This window comes from Calypte anna, chromosome 3, assembly GCF_003957555.1.
Source record: "Calypte anna isolate BGI_N300 chromosome 3, bCalAnn1_v1.p, whole genome shotgun sequence".
NCBI lineage: Eukaryota > Metazoa > Chordata > Aves > Apodiformes > Trochilidae > Calypte > Calypte anna.
The window spans coordinates 17,264,724-17,282,537 of NC_044246.1; the positions used below are offsets into that span (position 1 = coordinate 17,264,724).

The 17,814-nt window shown below is 43.6% G+C and overlaps 1 protein-coding gene across 2 annotated transcripts in view; it reads right to left on the reverse strand.

Moving 5' to 3' along the window:
* Window positions 1-11,913: 11,913 nt before the first annotated feature.
* TTC7A (tetratricopeptide repeat domain 7A) overlaps window positions 11,914-17,814 on the reverse strand; it is a 170,372-nt gene continuing 164,471 nt past the window's right edge. For both annotated transcript variants that reach the window (XM_030446792.1, XM_030446793.1), the window contains one exon: window positions 11,914-16,623. In XM_030446792.1, coding sequence (XP_030302652.1) covers window positions 16,402-16,623 — 222 coding nt within the window. In that variant the 3' untranslated portion in view covers window positions 11,914-16,401. The remainder of the gene's footprint in view (window positions 16,624-17,814) is intronic.

Sequence of the window (17,814 nt, forward strand, 5' to 3'; positions counted from 1 at the left end):
TAAAATCTGCTGCAAGTCTGGCATACTGCTCTGTTTTAAGTCAGCACTGGGATTACACCATTTACAATAGGGCTGTCCACAGGGACTGCGTTAACATGCTGTCTGCTCATTTACTGTCTAGTGCTCCCTGCTGCCTTTCCTTCTCTTCCTTTGCTGTAGCTCTGACTGGATATTAAGAGTTTTATTGTGTCTTTGGAACCAGGTAGCACCGTCACAGTCACAGCATCATGGCCTTTGTGTTAATGATGGTGTCAGTACCCTTTTCTTCAACGCATCCCATCCCTGCTCTAGGGAGGAATGTGGTGCTTCTCCCCTGAACCCAGACACTCAGTGAAATTCATCTCTTCTTCCTATTTACCAACAGGACCTCTGTGAAGGAAGGGATCCCTCAGCTTCAGGTGGCTGCTCTGAACTCCCCACAGGACAGTCCTTGCAGTCACCAGCTCCTGAGGCTTGGGGGTACAGAGCAGTGAGGAGGTCCCATGTGTTCCCCGTCTTTCCAGGCCCAGTTATCATATCTGTGTGTGTCACACTGACATTGTGGCTCACGGAGGTGAGGCACAGCCTGGTGACTGGAAGGGAAAAAAATTCCTCTCTAATGTAACTGAGAAGTGTAACCTTGGACTGTCAGCTGCAATCCAGTTTGAGGTACAATCCTGGTGTTAAGCTTTGCTCTATTAACTGCTTGACAGAATAGCTGTGTTGATAGATACCAAGATGGTATCTGAAGTCATGCTTAAGAAAGTGTGGTTTGTTTTTTTCCAAAACAGGGCTCTTCATTAGTATGCACACACGTAGCCATGTGTCAGGGGAACACCTAATGCTTGCCAGATAAACATGTACACTGCTCCTCTCCACGTGGGAGGAGCAGCCACAGAACTGCATCACGCTGAGTCCTGCTGGGTGCTCGTCTGTCTCTCTGCAGCCTACTTGGTATGCAAAGATACCTTTTCTGCAGTGAAAAGGTATTCACCCGGGTCCAGATCACTTTATTAGCATTGCAAAAAATGCTGATAATCTTCTGCTCAGTTTGATCTTCTGCTACATAAGTGATCCTAGCAGAGATAATTTGGAAAGGTGTGTTTATTGCTTTGCACTTAGCAGATACAGATATGCCTGGCTGTTTCACAAACATGTCCTTGGTTAAAGTCTGTTGCTAAGCAATAGTTTAAGATAAGGAATGTGTACAAATCCCTCAGTGCTCAATTTTTTGGAGCTTAGGCATGCATAGGAGAGAGGTATAGCTCTGTTCTGCTTCTGTTTGGAGCACCTAAAAGAAACATTAAAATTTGTTAGCCTTAAATTCTAAGGGTCTGCAGTGTGTTCCTTCTCCTGCAGCCAGCTGCAGCACACAGCAGCATGAGGAGTCAGATGAGTAAACATCAGTACTGCGTGTCTGAGATCAGAGGAAGGACAACTCCTTCTACCTATGCATTTATTTATGGTAGACTTTTGCACAGAGATATGATGGAGAGCCTTCCACCTCATCCCTCTTTCTACATGTGTGCATGACACCCATGCCACCCTTGTAGCTGGAGGTCACCTGGGTAATTGCTTCTGTCACCCACTTTGTTTTGTGCCCATCAGCCAGGAAGTGACTTGGTAAGCAGAGCTGAACGGGGGCTCTGTGCTGCCCACATCTCATGGATTGTGTTGCAGACTTGGGTTGATTGAATCCAAAAATGTACTTTCTTCTGCAGCCTCCACCTTCCCACTGACCAGTGGGAACCCAGTCACCCAGTTCCACTCATGCCACCTGAGCTGTATTCTCTGATTTTTGGCCTCTCTTTGGTGGGTGTAAGCAAAGCTTCAAGATCTGAGTCCCATCCCTGCATCTCAGCAGAAGACTCCTTGAAAGACTCTCAGTCTTCTGTTCTCCCTGTTTCTCCAGTGAGGGAAAAGCTGCTAGCTGCAGGAGCTTGGCAGCAGTGGTGGGCTTGAGCTGAACTGGCAGATGGGCTGCAAACAGTCATGAAGTATATGTGGCAGTGTGATGCATATTAAAGCATTCAGAGGGTAATGTTTCTCTGGCTATATTCGTAGTAACAGGGAGGAGTGATCTTCCCACCTTAGCTGTAGGCACATTACAGCACCCACTGAAGGGGCTGTCAGGAGCTGGATGCAGTCTTGGCCTCCAGAAGACCTCAGAGGATGGCTCTGCCAGGGCCCTGTCCCTGCTCTGCCCGTGCTGTAAAACCATGAGTGAGCACACGCTGTGTCTCCTGTTCCTGGCTCTCAGTGGCATGTATAAATACATGCCCAAGAAATGACTGTGTTCCCTGGGGAATACAGAAGGACCAGCCTGTCTAAAATGAGAGGAGAAAGCTTTATATCCGTGCAGTTACTAACTCTTTATTTGGAAAAACAGAACTGTTTGTCTGGTGCTTCTTGGACCTTTGGCTTAATATTAAAATGACCTTCGCACAAACCTTCTCCAGTTTCTTCCCAGAGGAGAAAGCAGAAGTTAGAGTTTTCTTTCCATCAGCTCTTGCTTCAGAGCTGAGGCTTAAAAACTGCATCTGCAGCTGCCCTCTCTAATGAGACCACTAATGAAGCCACTGCATTTTAACTCAGCTCCTTGGTCTGCAGGGTGGGTCACTGTAAGGCCAGCTGGCAGGAGGTCTGGGCAGCCTTCCTGGAGGATGTCCTAAAGCAGGGGAAACATCTTCCTTCCCACCTGCTCTTTCCAGGTCTGAGAGCTCTGAAGATCTGGCCATGCCCTTTCAGAAGGGCCAGGATCCCCTTCTCTTCTCCTCCCCCCCTATGTGCTGGCACAGGAAGTATCTGTAGAAGGAAAAGATGCTCTTTTCCTTTAGTGTATCTACATGGTTCCTCCCCAGCCTGCTGCCAGACACCAGCAACATCATTTCCTGCCTGTGGCCTTGCTTTGCCAACTTCCCTTTTACAGTGGTGGTTGAGTTTTGAAGATATCTCTGGAAACCACTTAGTCCTACCCCCCCTTTTCCAAACAGGGTCAACCCCAGTAGGTTACTGTTCTGATGGGATTTGGACTGTTCTGAAGGATGTGTGCTCCACAAACTGTCTGGGCAACCCATTCCTGTGCTTGACCACCCTGACTGTTTCATTTTTTTTAAGTTTGGTTTTTCATTTTTTTTCTGCTATTTTGCTACAGCCACCAGCACACCCTCATCTGAGGCAGGCCAGGAGTTCCTGTCCTCGGGTAGTTGTTCAGAGAAGAAAGGATTGGTTTCCTTTGTGTGCTGTTCCTGGGATGCTATGTTTGTTCCCATGTCACAGCTACTCTCCTCTCTTCCAAAGAGAAGGAAGCATCAGTATGTCCTCTTGGCTTCCAGTGGATTTAAGAGCCTGCTTACATTTTTCTTACAGGTATGTGAAGTTGTATGTACAAAACCTAATTTTAAACACAAGGTCATCTATTTGGTATGTACTTTACAGCCTGGTGATGGTGTTCTGGACCACCTTTGTGCTCTGCTGCCAATGTGAATGAGGGTATCTTGAGACTGTGCCTTACCTTTCCTGCCAAGTCACTTCTAATCTGATAAGAATGCTATTATCATACAGCCTCTAAACCCCCAGAACACAAATGCCTGGCCTGCTGTTAACAAACATGGTGAGAGCTTTCCAGAGTATTCTCCTGGGAGGGTTTGATCATGGAAATTACTTTTGCTGTACCCAATTCCACTAAATACATCTCCAATTTTCCTGTGGAAACATCAAATGTTATATGTTAAGGAGCCTGGAATAACAGCTGCTGCCACTCATGTTAACTGAGAGGAGCACAAGACACTGAAGTGTCTGGTTTCCCATCACTTACTGGACGGATAAAAGTATCTGTTGTACTGAGGAGTCCATCAAATATGAATGATGCAGATAGAGTGGCTGTTTACACACAGTGATCTATTTTAGTTAAATTGAAAACACACACAGGGGAGTGTTTCAGCTTTGTGAACAGAAAACACTGGAAAGGTGTTTTTTTATGTTGTTTATTTGTTGTTTGGTTTTTTTCTGTTTTGTTTTCTTTTTTTTTCCTTTGTTTTATTTTGTTCCATCTTTTCCATTAGCTGGTGACAATTATCTCTCAGGGGTGCTCAGTCTGCGGCAGGGAGAGGATGAGCTCTCTTTTAGGACGGAGCTCCAAATATCATTAATCTCACAGAATTGAGGACGAGGTGCCTGTCTCCCTTTCTAATTTTACCTGAATACTCAACTCTTTTGTACTGTGTTAACATAAGAATTTACAAAGCTGGTCTCTATGGAGGATGACAGCAATTGTTTTGCTTAATGTTTAATGGCTTCCTCTCCCTCTGGACTCCATGCCAGAGTACATTGTAATGAACAGGCTCTGGAAGAATATCATAGCCTCACTTCATCTATTAGGACACTTTACATAGAACTTTATTTTGCACTACTATGAATTATATAAACACAAATTAAGGATACAAACACAGTAACTGCTCATAGGGATCATTGTCTGCAGCAAATTCGTTAGGAGAATGAATTGCTCTCTAGAAAATCACTTAACCTTTGTGGATTTCCTGGTACTGTGTTTATTAATGCCCTTGCTTTGTTTTGAAAGAATAACACAGAGATATATGAAAACATGCTCCAGAAAATGAATGTACAGCACTGGGGTTTCCTCTGAACATACTTATTATATGGAAAGCAAAAAGTGAGGTCTCACCCTGCTCTCCCTCATCCATGCATAAAAAAAAGAGGGGGGCTTTGGTACACGGGCAAATGTTGATTCCAAGTGGAAAGCTTCACTGAATAGCCTTTATCAGGATTTGCCCACAGGCTCAGTGGTTGACCTCTTGCTGTGGAAAATGTTAGAAAAACAATGCTCAACATGCACATGTTTCTGTCAGGAAGACTGCTAGCAGGAATACGGCAGCTCCAGTTATTTTGCAAGTAGGAAAAACAGGATGCTCAGGAATAGCACACTCGGTGCACAGTCACCCCCACAGAAATGCACTGCCCACAGTGCTCGTGTGGAGACCTGCACCAACAGGGATTTTCAGTGGCACAGCATCTCTGAAGCTTTGCACATTGTTTTTGTGATAACAAATGCTAGTTTTAGGGATTAGTTGTTGAAAATTTCAAGTGACCTTACTAACCTGACTTATGACTTGTTCTGTGGTCTATCCTGTTTATTGGGAGAGCTGTGAGCTGGGTAACTTGAGGAGAAGCTGCTGCAGGTGTGTGTCAGGGTGACTCACTTGCCATCCTGCTGCTGACTCCATGGACACACAGGACTGTGCAACGAAGGCAAAGGACAAATTTCATTCAGTAGGTGTGAAGTCTGTAGCTTTATTGCAGGCACACACTAATGGAAATGAAAGCAGACAGTGACTCTGAAGTGTTACAGAGCAGACTGACATTCCTTGAATCTGTTGTGTTTGGGATTTGTGGGGTTTGATGCTGCTTCTGTGGGCACAGAGTTGCTTCTGCCTCTGCTGGAAAAATACGTGTCATTGCATGCATGCTACATCATGCTTGTATCTTATATAGCTGTAATTCTAACCCTGCAGAGTAAGTTTCTAGAGAGCAAAGGTTATTGACTTCCACTGATATGTTCCAGGTGGTATTAACACAAACGGAATAAAACTTTGGCCTTGAGGGGAAAGCTTCAGGGAAAGGCTACTTGGAATAATTAAATATATTATACAATATCTGAAGTTAATTGATAAGCAATATTAACATGACTAACACTCCAGCCTTTGCACTGGAGCTGACTGGAAAGACTGGAATCAGGGGATGGGCGCCCCTGAAAGTGAGTGTGCTCCAGCTGACAGCATGATTGGGTCTTGAATTTATTAACTGTAGAGTATGTAGAAAATACCCAAGTTTTTTTGCTACTTCTGTATATCAGCATCACCTACCATTTTATCCTTTTTATGCTGTGAATTTGGTAAGGAATAGCTGCTGGCTACTCCTTAGCAGTAAGAAGGAGGTCTTGGGATGGAGGGTGGAACCTCTGGAAGGGAGCAGCAGAGGGAGGGAGGAATCAATGTGGTAGAGAGAGAAAGATTCCTGAAATGCTTGTGCTCCAGTGTTTCAATTCCCCCTTTGAAAATGAGGCAGCTTCTAAGAAACTGTTAATTTAGTTTATGGATCAAAAGACTTCAGTCTGCTATGAATTATGTGAATGTTCTTATTTATTGCTGGAGGTTGTAACAGGTTAACCCCACATATTGGCATCCTGAGATTTCTCATGGGCAATGTTTTTACACATAGGCTGAAGAACATAAGTGTCTAATCTGTAAAAACTCCTGTTCCAAATGTTCTACTTAACAAAGACAAGTGAAGCACTTATTTCTGGTGGAGACTTATAAAAAAACCCCATACCATGTACATATGTAGATTTTTTTTCTCCTGTAAGAGGGAAGGAAGAAGATGGTACTGAAGTAGAGTATTAGTGATATGATAGCCTTTTCTGTACAATGAAAACATGAACTTCCAAATTGTTCTTTCTAGTGAAACCAAAACATCTCTGATTCTGAAACAGATTTCATTGCCCTTGACCTAAAATACAGTATATTGTAAGCTGAAACTAAAAAATAACTTTGTATATCTTATCAACATTATCTGACCACAAATGAGTATTTACTATCACAACAGAATTCAAATCTTGAGGAGAAATGTTCTGGGATACCAAGTATCTCTGTCTTTTAGGTTTTCCATGCTGAAGTTACAGGCCCCATTGTATGTGGATGGCCATTTCTGTTTCCACTGTAGGCAGAAGCATCATGGGATGATTGGAAACACAGCTGCTCAGCTGGCATTTTGGCTTTCCTGATAGAGTTACCAACGCGAGTGAAAATGTGCATATGAAGATTTGAAAAAATGGATGGATGGTCAAGTGCACTGATCACATGTTCAGAGATAAAAGCTGAACATGCTTTTCAGTGCTGTTAGTCTCTAATTTAGTAGTGAATGGTGAGACATACAGGGTGAATCTTCAAACCATTCTTTTGCAAAACATACGCACTCCTTGTTTTTACAGATGTTTGGTGGGTTTTGTTTGGTTTTTGTTTTGGTTTTTTTTTCTCTTCTTTTTTTCTTTTTCTATAAGTTCTTCAACATGCACACATTCTCATCTTCCACTTCACTCTCCCAAATGCAATCATCCCTGTGAGCTGATTGACCTAAGTGATCACCATGGTTTCCAATTCAATTCAGGTCCCCAAAGAGGACATTTAATTAAGAAGCTCTAATAGAATCTAGGAGAAAACTTCCATGTCCCCAGTTTTAGGCTGTGAGCTACAGATCCCAGGGGTGTCCATGGCCGACTACTTTGGTACCCTGAGCATGTACTTCTTGGAAAGGTCATATCCAATGCAGCAACCCACATAAGCAAATTCTTCAGTTGCAGACATCCCAAGGAAAATTCCTAGGGATCACAGAAAGTTGAGAAGCTCTGTAGCAGGCTGTGGTTAAGCAGTGGGCAGTGCCTTAGAGTGCAGTGAGCTGAAAGCAGGCACACAGAGCAATGTCTGTGTGTGAAGCTCCAATTGCAGCTGGTGTGGGGTTCTCAGCCCAGATCTCAGCCAGCTCAAGCACTGCAGCCCAGGGGACTTGCAGGGGCTGCAGCTTCAGGACTTCACTACCTGTGTATTCTACCTGCAAAAGCACAACTTCTTTATGGTAGCAAGACCCAAAATATTTTTACCCACAGGCTTCAGTCACCACCACCTGAACTGTGGATGTGTACATGGGTGTGATTTCCAAAAGCACCTGGGATTAGTCTGTACACCCTGTGTGTGCACAAGTGCAGAGCAGGGTGTGCTGATGCTTACTCAGCAGCTTGTACTCACCTGCAGGAAATGACTCGTGCTTGCTGGGCTGTGGTGCCGTGGTTGGCAATGTTGAGAAGAAGGACTCAAGAGCACTTTCCCACCCAGAGCTCCAGCATTAGCCAGGTATGAGAACAGAAAGTCAGACTGGAAAAAACTTTCAAGTAGGGTATTTGTTGAAAATCAAAGTTTCAGAAAATTGGAGTCACATATAAACCTGAGATAACTTTGCTGAATAGTTCTTAGCTGGAAGACAGAAAAGAAAATATAAATGTTCTGTATAGATTGTTTCAGGATTAAACATCTTCAATTTTTGTTTCAAAATGCTGTCTGTTCTGGTAATTCTCTGAAAACTTCTGGTCAAGCAGTATCTTGAAGATACTATTTGAGGACTCCTGTTAGACAATATTTTGTTCAATTTTTTGAGAGTTTTCCAAAACTCTTTAGTTGAAAATCTCTGAGTTTTACTTTGGAATGCAACTGGAAACAATTTTTTTTTTTTTCAGCTTATTGCTTCTTGGTTAGTTGGCTGAACAGAAAGTGCTTTGCAAGTACCCAAGTGGGGACAATGGGAAAGCAGAAGAAATTGGTAAGTGAAAGCTGTGATATGGGAAAAGTCATCCCCTTGACAGAGCCACACTCCAAGGCCAGACCTGGGCCACCTGTACTTTACTCGACCTTGTAGCTGCACCAATGCATATCTAATGTGGGTCACCCTCCTGATTTATAGAGGAAGTAATATATACTGCATTAATGTAACAAGTGAGTGGAAACTTCCCTTAGCTTCCACTCCACAGAAGAAACCTAATAAAAAAGAGGGTTGAAGGAGGACCATGTCATGCTGTGACTGGGGCACGGTGGTCATGGGTGGGAGGCAGACTGCAGAAAAGAACAAAACTCGAGTCATAGTAACTTAACCAGTTGTGCAAAAACACTCCTCTCCCAGCTCAACTCCTGGCAGACATGGTTTTCCATCTGGTGAAAACGGGGGATGAAATGCCTCCCTCATTACCCTTTGAAAAACACTTCAGTATCCTCCAAGGAGATATAAGAGCAGCTTCATTATAACTGGGAAATGAATTGCTCGCTTGCTGGATTTAGCAGCTTCCTGTTTTGGAAACCTGAGATACCATCTCAAATTTCTGTTTGTTGTCAGCCTAGGAGAAGAGACTCCAAGGCTGCAAAGCCTCTGGTGAAGCAGTGCCTCATTTGCTAATTGTCTCTGCCAGACAATGCTCTTTACACTGAGCACAAAATCACCTCTAACCTCTACTGACCAGAAAATCGTTGTATCCTTGAACTCCCATCCTTCTGAAGCAGCACCCGGCACCCCAAACTCGGGCTGCATATGTCTGTTTCTCTCCCAACACAACGAGATGCAGGAATACTTATTGCTGATTGATTTACAAACATCCCCTTTCCCAGATCTAATTATGGTATCACAGGCAACTGCATTATAAAGATATCTGACTTGTCATGCAAAATGTGATGAATGCTTTGCTTCAGGGACCACGGGGAGGACAAGAGCAGAGGACTGACCCCTGCAGCAGGCTGGCTGTGGAAGGAAAGGTCTGTGCCCTGGGCTCTCAGGATGCGCTGGGGTCTCTGGCTGTGGGGCAGAGTGGGGGCAGAATAAAGGTTCAGAAGGCCTGTGTGATGGCTGCTTTGCATTTGCTCTTACCCTCACAGCCTGCTTTTTTTTTTTTTTTTTTTTTGCTGGCTTCTATCAGAAAAGATGGTGAAACTGGGGTTTGACTGTTTGAGAGCTTTTCAGGAAGGAAAATGTTTCCTATTTTACAGTTTTCATTGATCTTTTGCTTTCTGAGGACATGTTACAATGCTCCCCACTTTTGATGGATAAAACTCTGATGTGCTGCCTACCTGTCTCGCACTGCCTCACCTACCTGCTTTTCTTCCTCCATCAAATTATCACAATGGCTACATCAGTTCTAAAAGGGATTAGATCTGAAAATGGCAGCTCTGCAAATTCAGGGGACTGATCTGTAAGGACTTTTTTCCTCCCTAATTCAACATTTGCTTGACTTGGAGCACTGATAAATCCTTTAGGATCTTGCTCTTCAGTTGGTGAACCTACAGACACATTTTTGGCTGTGAGATGTTGCTCTTTGTTTTGGAGACAACAAAGCAAAGAAACTGGCTCCACAATCACAGCTCAGTTAAGTGCAGTAGTGATCCCCAGGTCTATTTTCTCTTAACACAAGTCTTTAAAAATCAGTAGGCTATGTGTAATTTTTTTTTCTTGTTCTGTGTTCTGTTTTCTTGTTCTCTTGTTCTGAGACTGGTTCAGGGACACCTGACTGGGACGTGACACCTCTCAAGGGATGTGGTTAAAGACAATGCCAACATTGCTACTTTGATGACTTCAGAAAAACTTGACAGAGACTGTGGTGGAAGTGAGTATGTGGGCAGCAGGGACACTTGTCAGCTCTTCCTTTGCTGTTTATGGGTCTGGACTTAATGCAAAGCAGGAATATACTGTATATATCTGAGCTGATTTTTCCCTTTCTGCAGCAGAAGCACAGAAGTAGAGGTATGGATCAATTATTATAAATTATATAAAACTTAGATTAAATTATTAAAAATTATTAATTTATTCTTAATGACCTTTCAAAAGTATTATCTCAAAATTACCACTAGAATATAACTCAGTTCTCTGCAAGAGAAATCCTTCTGAATTGAGGATGCAGTGTACCCAAACCAGCTGGAGTTCCCCTCCGAACTTCTTACTTCTTACTTGCTTCCCATTTAAGCAGACAGGGAATATAAAACACCTGTACCACGTGGAGAGCCAACAGGCAATGTTACAGCATTAGGATGGAAGCAAAGACAAGGGCTCTCCCTCAGAGGGAACTAACTAAATTCTCCAGTTTTTGTTGGGCTTCAGTAGTAAAGCTCCAGTCCGGCTCCTGCTCAGAGAGGCTGTGGCAGCTTTCTCCCTCCCGTTGATTCCACAGAAACCCCACACCACTGTATTGCTTCCTCCCTGGAAAGAGGGGGAAAAAGTCACTTAGTTTTTTGTTCGCTTCAATTTCTAGTTTTGAAGACACTGTCCTGCCAGCTGAAGGACTTAATTCTGTTATTGCCACAGAGGAACCTCATTCTGCTTGAGTTATCCTGAACACATTCATAAACTGAAGCAGCCACAGTTAAAAAAACACTCTTCAAAAACCCTGTCCTTAATCTGTTTTGTGCCTGAAACTAAGGGGCTGGCATTTTAAGAAGGCTTCCTTTAAGCCTGGCCTAGAGGTTAATGTGTAAATATGAAGAATGCTCTGGAAGCTCTTGAATGAAGACATTTTGTTTCCATATCACCACAGGAGTAATTTTTTGTAGCAAAAAGATGTTTAATGGCATTGTGGCCAAAACAGGGTGAGTCCCTAAACCCAACAGCATAATATTTGTGTTTTACCTTAATGCTAGAGTTTCTCACACTACCTTTGTTTATTTTTACTGGAGGAAGCACAAGAAAAGCATGATGCTCACTTAAATCTCCATAAATCAAGCATTTGAAGCTACATTACTCCTTTATTACAGTTAATACAACAAATGGTCATTTCATAATGCTTGAAATATCCGTGGCATAAATATATTAAAAGTCCTGAAATTGGCAGGAAGTGTGAGGAACATTTTTTGTTTTCCACAGGGTCAATTTTATTCATCTGGAGAGAACATCTTAGAATGACAATAAAAAGTCAAGTTACACGGGCAGGTGATTCCAACAGCCATGCTAACAGTATTCAAGTGGTGGGTAGGAGCAAGCACCTCTCTGTGCACTGGACTGGGAAAGCTCTTACTTGCATCATCATCTGCCATGGTGTGGTGTCATGTCCCTTTCAGTTTTTAGCTACAGCCTGGCATGTGTTTCCTCAGGGAAATGAGCTGGATCTTCTAGCATCCAGTTACCTGGGAACCTGCCTTGGTTTGCTGAAGGCATGAGCCAGTTCATTAAAGGCAAAGTTGGAGGAACTCTGGGGAGCTGTTGGGTCAGTGGTTATATACCCTCCCACCAAGATCACCAAACTAATGGATGTTTCAGCTCCTCACTTCTAAGAGAATAACTGTTTATCTCACCATGCCCTGATATCCTGCAGCACTGAACAATTTAACAGACCATTGCCTGGAGTCAAAGGGTTGGTTAAGCCAGCACAAGCTGGGGATGCTGGTGAACAAGATGGTGCTGCCACCCCACAGGTGAGAGCTTGGTGGTGCCTAACATCAGATTGACACTGCAGTGGCCCTTTTGGGCATAAAGCAGCCCACTTTGCCAAATATGTAACACGCTGGAGGAGGGAGGGATGGCTCAGCTACACATGCTCATTGCATAATTGTCAAATATGCCTGTAATACAATTCTGCCAGAGGCAATTGTGGCTGCAGCATGGGTGCTCTGAGAAGCCTTCCTCTCCTAGGCCAAATTGCAACTATCAAACCTGTGTTGGTTGGGCTAATAAAAGATCATGGCAGTGAAATCTTTTCACTGAAAAGGACTGTTTCCTACCCTATTGTCACTGAAATGAAATATAAAGTAGCCAAACTCTGTCTTCACCAGGCTCTCCAAAAATGCAACATTTTTCAGATAAAATAACAGAATAAAATAACTGAACTGTAATTCAAACTGGAATAGTCAGTGCTGTGCCTACTTTAGAACCCAGGCAGTGAATTTTAAAGTAAACACCCTCCAGGACTGTTCTTCATTTGGATTTATTAGTCATTACCAAGAAAAGATAATTAGCACTTCTGAAACAGTGTGATAATCAGTAGCATGAACTGTTACCAGTAGAAACGGACTGGGGTATCTGTGCTGAGCAGGAATGTGGCAGCTCTGCTGTACTCCCTGTGCAGGGTAAGGACACTGGTGGGCAGATCCTCCACTGGAAGAAACGCTCATCAGCACCAGCAACCCCAGTGGAGATAATGGCAGTTTCCATGGGGTAAGGCAGGGAGTGGAGGTTGTTCCCTGGTCTGCTGGGCTTCTCCTTCTGTTATCCTGGAGGCAGTCATTTTTGTTAGTAACACAAAAACCTTCTTGTTGGTCAAAGACAAGGGTAAATACTACTCCTTTACTGTGCAACAGAAAAATAGGAGCTAATTATTTTCCTTTTGCATGCACCCTGCCAACACAAACGAAAATAACCTTGTGACAAAAAGGAACCTGGGCATACCCAGATCCTTTAGGCAAGGATGCCTTTTTTCTCTTCCTCTTTATGAACTAGTGAGAAAACTCGGACTGAAGTCAGGGCTGAAAGTCACAGAACTGGTATTTCACTTATTGTTCCCCAAATTTCCATTACTTATGATTATTTGTAAAAATCATACTAGGGATGAGATACAAATCTTATGTTCTTAAGTCTCAGAACAGAGCATTAAGCACAGCAGGTTCCCTGCTATACAAAGAAGTCTTACTGAGCTCAGGCAAGCAGATCAAAGTATCACAGTTGCAATCTACATAAATACTAAAGTATCTTGGCTTATCCAAAATAGTTTTGTTTTTCTGTACCTGGAAGTATGAACAAAATCCATACTGAATATCAGAGGTAGGATGTAGGCCTGAGAAGGCTTCTGTTTCGCTGAGCACTAGTAACAAACGTAGCTTGAGCATTTACCCTTGCCAGGACTTGCAAGCCTGAAGCAACCACCCTCTTTCTTGCACTGTACAGAGCATTTCAATTTAATGTGACACCTCTCCAGCCAATGGGTGCTTCAGACCTTCTGGGAAGCAAGCAGGAAATCTCAGCATAAAGCCCATTTTCCATGCCAAGTACTTTGTCTACAACTGATGCAGGGTCTGTGGTGGTGGTGTGCTGGTAGTGTGTGTTATTCCTGTTGATGCTGGTGGCTTTTACTTGTGCATGTCTTCATTGGCAAATCTAAAGCACAGGCTCTCAGGACTGCAACTCCTATGCCAGTAACACAGGACAAATACTGGACCACCCTGGCAGTATCTGACTGGTTGACAGACTCTAAGCACTTGTGCATGCCTGCACTTCTCCTAGGAAGATGTCTGCTGTGGCAAGTCTGATTATTACTGAGGTTCACCTGCTGCCAACAAACGTGGTGGGCTGGTGGCTGTGTACCAGCTACATGTGCAGAAGTAAATGGGTCTGTGAGTATTTGCTTCTCAGTGGCTGCTGGGAAACAGGCACCCTCCTGCCAGGTCACAGACCAGATATGTCACAGGCCTCTTAAAGCAGCTCCTCTGTCACAGAGATGGATGCACAGCTTGTACTAAAAACAGCTATCTGATACACAGAAGTTGCTATAGCAGCACTTTACAAATATATGTTGCACAAGAAAGTGGTGATGTCTGACCACAGTGCCTCTTCTTATCTGTGTCTTGTACAGAAGGCTTGCTTCTATGCTGGGAACTGTGAGGGATAACAAATACCAGAATATAATTATCTATCTGTCTATCTATCTATCTATCTCAAGTCTGTTGTCAGATTGCATCTGACTGTGGAACTGGGTTTAAAACACCTGGGTAACAATTTACATATTATGTCAACAACAGCATTTCTCCCCCTCCTCTTCTCCCTTTCCCACCTGCAGTGCAGAGCAAGCTGACTTCATAAGCATCCCTCCCAGCAAAATGGGTCTCTGCTGCGTCTTTCTGTCTTCATGAAACTAATTTAATTCTGGTACTTTAACACCTACTCCTTCCTCTGCTACTGGTGCTATTGCAAATGAGAAATGCGACCGGGTAGCACTGTCTCCTTGGAAACCTGTCTCTGGCCTAAAAAAGCCCAGTTTGGTGCCTGTGTGGCACTGGAAAGCCAGAGATCTCATGGGCCAAGCACATTTCATGGCTGGGCTGCTTTCATTGCAGTTCCCTTGGTGAACAGAGGAATAAGCTGGGCTATTGCACCAGCAGGATTTAATGGGGGAAAAAAAAGTATACATTGGGCTAGGAGTGCAACAGATTGCAGAGAGAAATCTGAGGGTTGTGTACTTCCCTTGGTGTGGGTGCCTTGAGGGAGGGCCGGGGCAGGAGCTCTGCCATGGTGAGGTCTGGGAACAGTGCAAGGAGCAGAGTGCTCCATTAGCCTGCAGATTGCCAAACAAATGTAAACAGCGCTGACTTCAAATCTGCTGCCAGAGCCTCAGGCTCTTTAAGAAATCACCCCCACTCACTTATTGCCTGAAGATATTATTATTTCTGGAATGAACTAGTTGCAGATCACAATACTGGGGAGAATTATAGTACAGTGTGTTTTAGCGCAAACCCTCTTATAAAATAATCACAAATCTTCTTTGGACAGAAACGGGCACAGAGCCTCAACAATTTTTGTAGAAGAGTGTCTGCAGCTCATGTCAGCACCATCTTCAGCTTGGGACTGGTCTGGATGGGGCTGGCCATGTAGCAGCATGGTACAGCTCTACCTCTCTGCCAAGGCCCAAGGGAGGTGAGGCAAAGGAGCAGCTTCTCTGGGGACACGCCAGCTGCATCCCCTGCCCCATTCCTGCCAGCCACGAGGAGGCTGTCTGGATTAGGGGCTCTTCAGATGTCTCTGGAGATCACTCTTAGGTCTGATATGATATGCAAAACGATCCCACTCCACTGAAGGCTCAACTCTGTACCTCTAATGTGAAATTTCTATACACAATCCAGAGACTTGGTTCTAAAAAAAGAGAGAAGCAATTCATATATACACATACCGGCTTCAGCACACTTTCCCTTAAAATACTACTGACATCTTTCATATCATGAAAAGATGGATATGAAACTGTTTAGTGCCAGGAATGGCAGTGCAATAAAGCAGAGATTTCAGTCACTATATGCTGGTAAAAGTGATTTTCCTCACTAAAAAGTGGTAAAATAGCTGATTAATAAGAACAAAGGGCAGAGTTTCTAATCAGCTACTTCATGTAAGGACTTTCAATAAATAGATAATTAGAGATACATATATGTTTCTAATACTAGTTCAAGTGTGAACTGGTTTAGTCTTTGGTCTTTCTGCTTTTGTGAATCACTGCAACAGCAGCATTTAAAAAAAAAAAGCATATTTTTAATTCAAATTTGTTTAGGCAAATGCCACACTAAATATGGTGAGCATATGCAGTATATAAGAGAGGGAAAATGATTATCAAAATATGTGAAATAGTTTCATAAATGGCATATACTGCAAGTCTATAGGGCTTAATTGTCATTCCTTTCATGTTGGATCTGCGTTGAGGCAGCCACAGACTTAAGCACAACTTGGTCAAATTAGTTGGTGCATCCACTCCTGTTTAGCGAAGGTCTGGGCTGCAAGGCCTGGGGTTTTTATCTTTAATGAAAATCAAAAGGTGCAAGTGCTTGCAACAGCTGTACCCTAGCATGATTTATTCTACAGTCATCTTGAAGCAACAGTTTGACATAAGCCTTGCTATTAACTTGAAGAGGAGGTGAGCCAGGCACCTGTGAAGAGAAAGGCAATTTCTGCCTGTTTGCAAATTCATCTACAGCTAGGCTCATCTCAGCCCAATGTGAAGACTTGAGCCCCATCCTGGAAATATTTTGTCCAGCTCCTAGGTACAATGGCACTTTTCTGTTGGGCTTTTTCTTTTTTTATTTATTTGGTTTTGCTGTCTGTTCACAGAATTAAGGTGCTTGGTTGCAGGGCGAATCTTCAGAGCTCCCTGGGTATGACAGTGAAGGGGATGACAGGACTGGTGGATTCGAGGTCCAGAGCGGTGAGGAAGCATTCGACAGCTGCTTCGTTTTTCCCCTGTGCTTGCAAGACCTCTCCAAGGCTGTTCCAGGCCTTGTGACTGGTAGTTTGGATCTGGATGGCATCTCTGAGGACTTTTTGGGCCAGCTCCCTCCGCCCAAGTCTGCTTAGCACTAGGCCCTGTGAACAAAGAAGTGATGAGCAGTTAACAGCAGCACAAAACAGAGGAAGAAATGGAGCACCCCGAAATCTCAGCAAGCTGGATAGATGGAATAATGTAAGCATGGGAGTCCTCTGGGGGGACCTCCTCCTATTTCTGGAGAGAGTATTAATTAGCTGTTAAGCTCTGCTTTTTTTGATTGTGCTGACTAATTTAAAAATTGTGAAAACATTTTTTTTTTTTTAAAGCAAAGACGGATTATGCTCTGAAAATACTTCTGCTGCATGTTACCAGGAGAGTCCATACTGGTGTGATACAGAGAAAGGCTACAGACCTTCTAAGCATCCCTCTCTCCTTCAGTAGGTTGCATGTGCTTCCAGTCGCCAGGAAAAAATACCCAGATTCAATTACAACAAATACCTAAATAACTCTTGCACATCCGGAAGATCCAGCTGAGGCTGAGGTAAAGTGTCTCAGCTCTTACAGCTTGACCATAAAGACTTTTTCCACTTGACAAAATCTGCCCCACACCAGCCTTCTAGGAGCAGGCTGTATGCAAACAGCTTGGGGCCCTCTGTCCTCCTGCTATTTGCACTCCAATGTCAAATCTAAAGTGGAATGGGGGAGGAGAAGGATGGAGGAACCTTGTTTAAAAAACTGTCCTTAGGGTAAGAAAAGACACAAGTGGGTGTAACCATCTGGAATGAACAGGAGAGGGAGGATCAAAGAAGTGATAGGAAGAACATGTTTTCTTATAGGGTTTGCATGGATGTGTCTGAACCCACAAAGCATCTAATGTAATTTTATTACACAGCAGTCAACCACATCAAGCCCAGATGGTCAGGTGGGCTCTGCAGGACACAGCACATTAGTGGCATTTTTCTGCTACCTCCTGATGGTGCTGCACACACGAGGATGAACATCCCACCAGTTTCATCCAGGTGTCACCTGTGGTAGAAGCAGCTTACTCATGTCACCTGCCAACCTCTGAATGGCCGCTGCCTGCACTCACCTGTGGAAATGCCAGGAAGTGAGATGACTGCCTCATTTTGTGCTTTTCCTGGGACTACGTAGTACACAGGTACATGTACATACCTTACCTTCATCTTTAATGTGTTGAGTAGCCATTAGTTGATATGAAAGGACATAGGAAGCCTGAAATCTCTCACAACTAGAACCCAAGTAAATTTCTGATGAAAGAAAGGTGATGC